The sequence below is a fragment of the Frankliniella occidentalis genome, unplaced genomic scaffold, assembly GCF_000697945.3.
Source record: "Frankliniella occidentalis isolate FOCC.00 unplaced genomic scaffold, Focc_3.1 Scaffold181, whole genome shotgun sequence".
Classification (NCBI taxonomy): Eukaryota; Metazoa; Arthropoda; class Insecta; order Thysanoptera; family Thripidae; genus Frankliniella; species Frankliniella occidentalis.
In genome coordinates this window covers 350237-358368 of record NW_026267307.1, presented here as the reverse complement: position 1 = coordinate 358368, position 8132 = coordinate 350237, and the positions used below count along the sequence as shown (strand labels likewise).

The 8132-nt window shown below is 44.6% G+C and overlaps 1 protein-coding gene across 1 annotated transcript; it reads right to left on the bottom strand.

The window, feature by feature from the left end:
• Positions 1-238: 238 nt before the first annotated feature.
• On the bottom strand, positions 239-4591 carry LOC113215769 (apolipoprotein D). Its single transcript, XM_026435437.2, has 5 exons — positions 4422-4591; positions 905-1029; positions 739-827; positions 552-650; positions 239-436 (listed from the first exon to the last, which is right to left on the bottom strand). The coding sequence occupies exons 1-5, from the start codon at positions 4539-4541 to the stop codon at positions 312-314; spliced, it is 558 nt and encodes a 185-aa protein (XP_026291222.1). The 5' UTR covers positions 4542-4591; the 3' UTR covers positions 239-311.
• Positions 4592-8132: the final 3541 nt, after the last annotated feature.

Genomic DNA, 8132 nt, shown 5'->3' with positions numbered 1-8132 from the left:
CTCCGGATTACGTTGCTTTTTCTCTAGGATTACCCCGGATTACCCCAAAATTTTCCCGGATCACCCCAAAATTTTCCCGGATTGCCCCGGATTTTTTGAGAATTTTCTCGGATCACCCCTGCCGGATTACCTAACGGCTGTCAGCCGGATTACTTCAAGTCGTTTCCCCCTCGTCCTTACCCTATGACCCGTGGAGAGGAAGTGGATAAGGCGCGGCCATTGTAGATTGTGAACAATGTAAGCTTTCAATACACGCAGGTTTTTATTTTGAAAGTTCTTAGCAAACTGTAAAATACATTTCATTTTACAAATTAGCAATCCTGTTTGTTTTTCTGGAACGCAGCCCTTCTAAGGCCCGATTTTTCGACGGCGAGGTCGATCTTTTCGCTAAGAGAGGCGTCGAGGGTAGGCTGCCTGCTCAAGATGTATCCGAATTCTGTTAGGGACGGAAGAACACGAATGTAAGCCATTAGTATATTAAAGAATTCAAATCACACTGTGACCTGAATAAGCAACGTTTAGCTTGCAACTAGTATGCTCCGATCACTCACCAGCTTTCATTGGGCCGATGGCAGAGCATGAATACACAACTGAATAGTTGGTGTAGTCCGTGTCCAGTACGAAATATGAGGCTTCGCGGTGTCCGAACACTGTACCAAGAAAAGGGAGGGGTAAGTGCGAGTACTTCCATAGAAAAGGCGTACACGAAGTTGGATTCATTAAATCAGTGTAACGTACAGGGCACTTCAAACACAACGTTCAGCCTGGCTTCTCCAGATTCACCGACTAATTCAGCATAACCCTCTTGAGAGAGCTCGGAACCAAAACTGCAACCACAGTAAATTTATGACACATCATGAATCGAGAAATAAATTGCACTAGATGCACATGAACCACTTCTTACACTTTCATGCTGTTCTTGACGTGAACCCTGCCGGATTCTTCTAGTGTGTAATCTGCAACAGGGCACTTTCCACCATACTGCCAAACTTGTGAGGTAGCCTCAGCCTGGTACCAGAAACCTACGTACTGCAAGAAGAAAGGTAGAAAAATTTAGTACACATGTACGTTACATTCTGTATTTATACCACACCGCCACTCCTCGTCTGTACTGTGCGATGCGGCCAACATCTTAAAAAATACGACAGTAGTGGTATAGGACGGGCCACAGTACAAAACACGGTATAAACAATGTCTTATATTTTGACGGAAAAGGGAAAACATAGAGGAACTCTCCTGGTTTGACGAAAACTCCTCAAAAAATGTGGGATTTTCCCTAAATGTTTGAAAATTTTCCTCAAAATCTGAGGACGGAGGACCAAGGAGTGGATAACTCCCCTGTCAAGTGTACACCCCTAATTCTGACCAATTCAAACTAATTCAGACCAATTCAATTTAATTCAAACGAATTCAACACTAATCCCACTAATTCAGTCCGATTCAAGACAATTTATGTTCAATTCTAGCCAATTCAAGCTAATTCACGCTAATTCAGTAACATAAAATCGCAAGAATTCAAACCAATTCAGTCCAATTCAAATTCAATTCAACCTAATTCAAGCTAATTCAAATTCAATGCTTGTAATTTGTACATCCAATTCAGGAGTTATCCACATCCACCCTTCGCGGAGGACCCTTCCTCAAACATAAGAGTTCCTCAAAGTTTTACCTTTTTACTCAAAGAATGACACATTATTTTTACCGGCCGAACGCCCCGTACAGCCAACGCCTGTAGACTACTAGACTATCGCTTGTCCTTGCACAAACTCGCTGTTTCTCTTTTTTAAAATTGACTCTTTTTAACCCGATTTTAGAGGTTATGCAATGATTTTTTCACCTGTCATCTGCATTGTAGAAAAAATACAGAACAACACGAAGAATTCGTTCTGAAAAAAGTTGCCAGAACTCTTGGTGAAATCACAACTCTTCATTGTTTTTAAAAATTGATAAACTTCAAAATATTATTTGGATTAGTTAACAACTCTTTCAAATTAAGATAGCAAAAAGCACTATTTTTCAATTCAAAAAAGGAGTGTGATTTCCTAGTTGCTTCGTATCGTGAAAGTGTTGGAAAATCACTGTGACACTGTGACAGAAGTGCGTCTGACAGAAGTCAAGAGAGCAACTTTTTCGTTTGATAGAGTATCGGCGAAAACCCGTTTATTATAAAACTCGCTTCTTCCGAGTGCGCCCTCGTCGGGTCACCCTCGGTTCCCCCTGTAAGGTGAGCGCCTTCTCGGGCCAGGTTAGGGGGCGCCTGCGCTAGGGGTGAATGGGGTGGAAGCCTGCCAGGGGCATGGTTAAAAGCCTGGCCCGGGCATGGGCACATGCGGCACCTCTAGGGGGGCTGGGGTAAGATCGCCCGCCAGTCACCCATTTGGCTTTATGGTATATGGGACTAGACCGAAAAACAATCGACTGATTACACTGGTAAGACAAAGGTTTGAATTAACACCTTTCCAGGGTCGTTAAAAAGGCGCTAACGTTTTAGTTCCTCCCAATTATTCTTTGATGAAGCAAACCAAGGTTTGTAGAACTTATATTTTCATATTCAGCTCAAAATTCCAAATTCAAATCCCAAATGAGAGAAATGTAGTAGTTTCCGGAGGGTCAGTTACATTTTTCACCGTTCTACAGACACATTTCACATGTAGGCTCGTTCGAAGCGGAATTTTGGGCTGAATGAGAAAATATTAGTCAAACAAACATTGGTCCGCTTCAGCAGAAAATATTTCGAAAAAAACTAAAACTTTAACGCCTTCAGAACTTTAATGCCTTTAAAAGGTGGGATTTCACACCTTTGTTTTACCAGTGTGTTGTCGACATACGCTATTTTTGTCAGATGACAGGTGATTTTCAGTTTAACGATAATAATACTTCTGGTCAATGCCGGAGTTCATTCAAACTCGGTACTGACAACTTTGTTCTTAAACACCAGAAGCTGAAAAGGACTTGAAATCAAACTTTTGTTCCAAAACTATGATTTCTTCTCGAAGGCCAACTTCCTAGCTCAGGTAAAACAAGTGCGGATCTTCTACACACATTGTAGTAAAGTTACATGGCATGCCCAGTTGAAACGTCTAGAAAATGGGCAAATTCTGCATACTAGTATTTTCCACACTGGTCTTCGAAATGGTACAGGAAACCAAAACCAGGTGTCAAAAGTTGCACACTAGGTGGTGTGTAGGGCCTGTACGTTTGCGGGTGTTCGTTCACATCGTGAAATTGCATTTAATTTCGACACTAGAGAGAGTGCAAAGTTTGCGCATTTGAGAAGCACAGCAATTGTTGCGCAAACTTTTAACATTTGTTTTACAAGTTAGTCCATAAACAGCATAATTGATTGAAAACCAAAAACAAACAACAAAAAAAAAAACCCAAATATTTAGAAATAACAAAGGTGTCGAAAAACGGTAAAAGTAATAAATCACATGTTGTGTGTCGACAAACTACAGTGAAAGCCGCTTATTACGTCACCCGTACGTGCGACGAAATCTCAATGTTATATGCGGGAAACGCTATATCCGGTTGAATACTCTAACGCGGAAACCAACGTTAAGCGATCGGAGCCAACGTTACAAGCGGAATAACATTATATACGAGCAACGTTCTAAGCGGCTTTCACTGTAGTTCTTTTCAAACAACGTTTGTTAATGAACAAACATGTCATTGGTGAATTTCATTTGCAGTATCAACGAGGGGGTAATCACTTGGATAATAGTTCGTACACCTTTCTCCGAAATAAATGCGAAATGGTTCGAAATAACAGCAAAATAGAGCGAAATAGACCCGAATAAAGCATTCCGGTTAGGCTCATATGAGATGAATACGGGGAAGAAGAAAAGGTAAACCTCTATGCTTTAACATGGTGCCTTCCGTTTTCTTGTTCCTCCCATTCTTCTGAATTTCAGCTTTACCGGAATGCTTTAGAAATTGCCGCGATATACCCCCGAAATGCCGCGAAATAATTTAAAACCCCGAAATAACAGAAATGGCCGGGGAAATACCACGAAAAATCCCGTAGTCCACGCAGTTGATTTTCCCTCGGGTATCAACGTCACTTATGTGTTACAGATCTATTCACTAACAGTACATGTGTCACAGCAAAATAAATATTTGGACCCGCAAGTGCAGTAAGTGACGCTAGCAGGCAATGGCCTCACCGCAATCGGCGCTGCTGCTAATGCGCTAAAATACAAGCGTGGGGCTGGCCCAAATACGTCCCTGTTGGTCTGTCACTGGCAACAACAAACCATTCCTTAGAGCTCACGAATAGAAAGAATGCTGGGGGAAGAAAACGGAAGTTCCCCATGCTGGAGCAGAGTGATCAATGCATTCTTCTTCTTTACAGCTTGACCAGAAAGCTTTATTCTATTTGCACCGGGTTTACATGCTGTTTCTTAGGGGCTACGGGGACTTACTTGTTCAGGCTGAAAGTTCTTAACGGCATCCTTGTTAGTGGGGCATTTACCAAAGCTTATACCAGCCTGGCTGTGGGCCACGAGGGCCAGAAGGCACAGTGCGGACAGAAGACGGAACATCTTTACGCTCAGAGTTCGGTGGCGAGTCTGTGTTCCTTTGACCGATGACGTGCTATTTAAACTCCCAAACACGCCAGCCACACTGTTATCGTGATTTTCTTTTTGAGGGTGGTGCTGCCTACGCGTATCAGTAGCATGCACTGGTCAAGATAAGGTGCAAAAGCCATAACAGGTCCTCAGGTGCTTTACGTGGAACCTTCGAGCTGCATCATTGAGTACATCGGATGAAATGCAGTTTTTAGGGTTAGTTGCCCACGACGGACGTCCGAGGGAGCCACTAGTGCGATTTAGGATGTACACGGGATTTCGCGATTACACGGATTCCACGTAAATTTTGAGGCATTACACTTGAATACTGTTGAATTACTGGATGTAAACCCGTTAAAATTGGACAATAAGGTAAAATTTAACGATACTGTCTTAAAATTTGGTCAAGTCTTACACGTAATACAGAGGGGTCACAAAGGGATTGCACCCTCATCTGTACACAGGACTACGCGCGTGGTGGACCCCACTCGGACCTCGTACAGGGTCGTGCTTGGAATTTTCGAAATTAGCAGCTGGGTTTTAATGAAGAAGATGGCTCGCTCTTCCGCCAAACGGAGCTGCTAGCTACACTGCCGTCCGCTGGCAACTCCGTTCGCCAGGGCCCGGGCCTGCTTGGCCTGACGGCAGCGTTTGGTGAGGCTTGCGGCTTCCGGCCCGACCTTTGTGTCACTACACACACATGTGATTTTAGAGTTATAAGACCACGACAAATGCTTCGAGTATGTCGAATTTTGGGCCCGGAAGGCCCTCTTCCCGTTTACTCTCGCGTGAACTGTCAGCGCTGCTGGTCTGGCGTACATATAGCCAGTATTGTTTTCCAAACGGTGTTGTAACGGCACTTTTGCCACTGTGTGTAACATATTTACCTCTTCCTCCACAACGCTCATGGATACGGAAAGTCCGAGGACTAATCTTGATTCAGAATTCGCTACATTGGGGAGGTACTTCCTCTTCCTCTGTCATTTATCGATTTTACAGCCTCCCAGTACGTATTTATGTACATCAGAGTCAGTTTTGGAGTATTTTCGTCGAAAAAAGTACAACGTTGAGCTAGGTCTACAACTATTTCAAATTAAGACAGCTAAATGCTTGGTTTTTAGCCCACCCTTCTGCTTTGAAAAAGCTATCCAGCGGGCTTATGCAAACGACCTCGTGTGTGTCTGCCTGTCTGTCTGTCCCTCTGTTCCACTAGAAGGAGATGTGCTAGAGACTTGAAATTTTCATGGTATCTTAAGGTCCACTCCTAGAGAACGAAACGCCTACGGCAAATCCTGGCAACCACCCCCAAGGGTGCAAATGGGGGTATCAAAGGTTCAAAAATTTTCCGCAAAAGTATTGTTTTTTATGTTGTCCTAAGGGGTAACTCGTGAAAGTAGAGCCCGGAGACGAAACTTTCGTCCGTTTTGCTCTATCTCCAACCGTTTAGGCGCTAGAGGGTCTTTTTTGACGAAAATAAGCTAAAAATTACCATAGTGAACAATAAGTTGTAGAAAAAGGCCTAAAAACCTCTAAATAGAAAGGAAACTCTCCCCCCCACCCCAAAAACCTTTTTCTAAGCAGAAGGGTGGGTTGTAGTCGCGGTGCTTCACCGTTACATCCCTTTCTCGAGTCTTTGGGGCAAACTCAAAGACGACGGGTTTAAGCGGGCCGAATGCCCGCTACATCATTCGATCATGTTCTTCAGCAAATCGCGTGACAGAAATGGTCGGGCCGCAGGCCTGACTATCGCCGCCGGCAGGCCAAGCAGGCCCCTGCCGAACGAAGTTGCCGGCGGAGCGAAGCGGAGGTGGCAACTTCGTTTGGCGGAAGGGTGGGCCTGGTTGTTGACGAACGAAGTAGTGTTGCAATTTCACAGTTACCGCGTACCAAGCAAGTGCTGGGAAATAACAACATGTTGTTGACTGTGTATAATGGCCCAGCCCCGACCGAACACCGACGGCAGTTCGAAACTTAAAAGTTTTAAAGTACGTATTCTCCTTCCGATAAAGTTCAAACTTCACAGTACCCAACAAGTGTTTATTCCCATATACGTTGTATTGGCGAATAGGAAGGTGGGGCGTTGTGTTGTTTGAAATCACATTAGGACACGACTAGATTGTGTCGAGTGGGGTAGAGTTCAAGAAGGTTCTTGCCCGGACAAAACATCGCATGACTAAAGAAAATGGATATTAGGTAATGAAACGGACTATCAGACCACTCTTGAAAAAGCGGTATCAGCTGTTACGAAACAATGTGGCGTTGATTTCGTTCCCACTCGACAAGGAAAAGGCGCAGCCCCTACTCTTGCACCCCAGACTGTCTACAAAGAGGCAAAGTGTGCCCCCTTCTCCAGCATACGGTGTCTCGCAGAACAGGCTACCTGATATTTCATCAAGCGCTGTTCCATTTCGACGCCCTCGATGTATTTTTGCCAGTGGGACCGCAGAGAAATTAAAGACCGGACTAAAAAAGAACAGTAATGATCCCTCCTGGACTTTTTCCTACCCGACTCTGAACGAAGTTCGTGAACCCGCCACCAGGTCCTTCACACGCGACTGTAATCTACTGACGGGTCCGAAAACTTCGTCCCCGTCAGCTTGGGTAAGGTGCCCTAATGTGGCCACTGTCCATTGATGGCCACTTTTCTCGATTTCCAGCCAATCTGGTCACTTTACAATCTTGGCCTTGAAGTAGTGTTCCAGTAAGGCCCCTACTTGGGCATAATAAGCCAAACTACTTCACATCGTTGTTTACATTACAAGAAAAAGGGGTGGCCATCATTGGGCAGGCCCATTCTTAAGGTAGCCATCATAGGGCATCTTACCCTAATGAGCCTCAGGGAGGAGACAGTTTAGAATGCAATGCTTTTCTGTCTTGCATCCGGTCCAGGTGAAATACTCCATCGTTATTTTCCGAGGGGGTATTCACTTCCGTAATACCCTGTTCACTCCACCTGGGTATTACTTGTAATGTAATACCGAAAAATAACAAAAATGCTATAAAATGGAAAAAAAAATGCGTGTAATACCGGCGTAATACCCGGTAATACCACGTAATTCTGAGTAATACCGAGTACTCTGTACAAGTTTTATGGTAGTGAATACCCCCTCGTTAATTTCCTTATCAGCCACCTCCTTGTGGTTAGTGTCTCCAGCGTGATAGCCTTCGCGAGGCGGCGCGCGTCCCCAAGCAGGTAAGTAGACGAGAGGGTGTGCTGGACACACCTCCCCTTCACTGGTCCTCTATGAGAGGGGGTTGTGAAGGTAACACGGGGTAAAATTCCCATGGTGCCCATGGGAATAAGCTATTCCGGAGAAGTGGTAGAGAAGAAGATCTTAATATCAAAAGCGCTACTGCGTATAAGCAGTCTAGGGTGTGGGGTGGCCCAGCTAGAGTGGCACCGCCCCGCACCCTAATCTGCTCATGCGCAGTAGCGCTTTTGTTGTTCTTGCTCTTATTCTCTATTACTTCTCCGAATAGCTTATGCATGCCTCTGTCCCTTGGGCAAGGGTCCTTTTCCCATGGCACCGATGAGCAATCAAAACAGCGTAAGTCCACAAGCCA

Coding starts and splice junctions, on each gene's coding strand:
- LOC113215769 (XM_026435437.2), bottom strand. CDS start 4,541: ATGTTCCGTCTTCTGTCCGCACTGTGCCTTCTGGCCCTCGTGGCCCAC. Junction 651..738: donor CGTTGTGTTTGAAGTGCCCT/GTACGTTACACT, acceptor TTCTTGGTACAG/TGTTCGGACACCGCGAAGCC. Junction 437..551: donor CATCGGCCCAATGAAAGCTG/GTGAGTGATCGG, acceptor CGTCCCTAACAG/AATTCGGATACATCTTGAGC.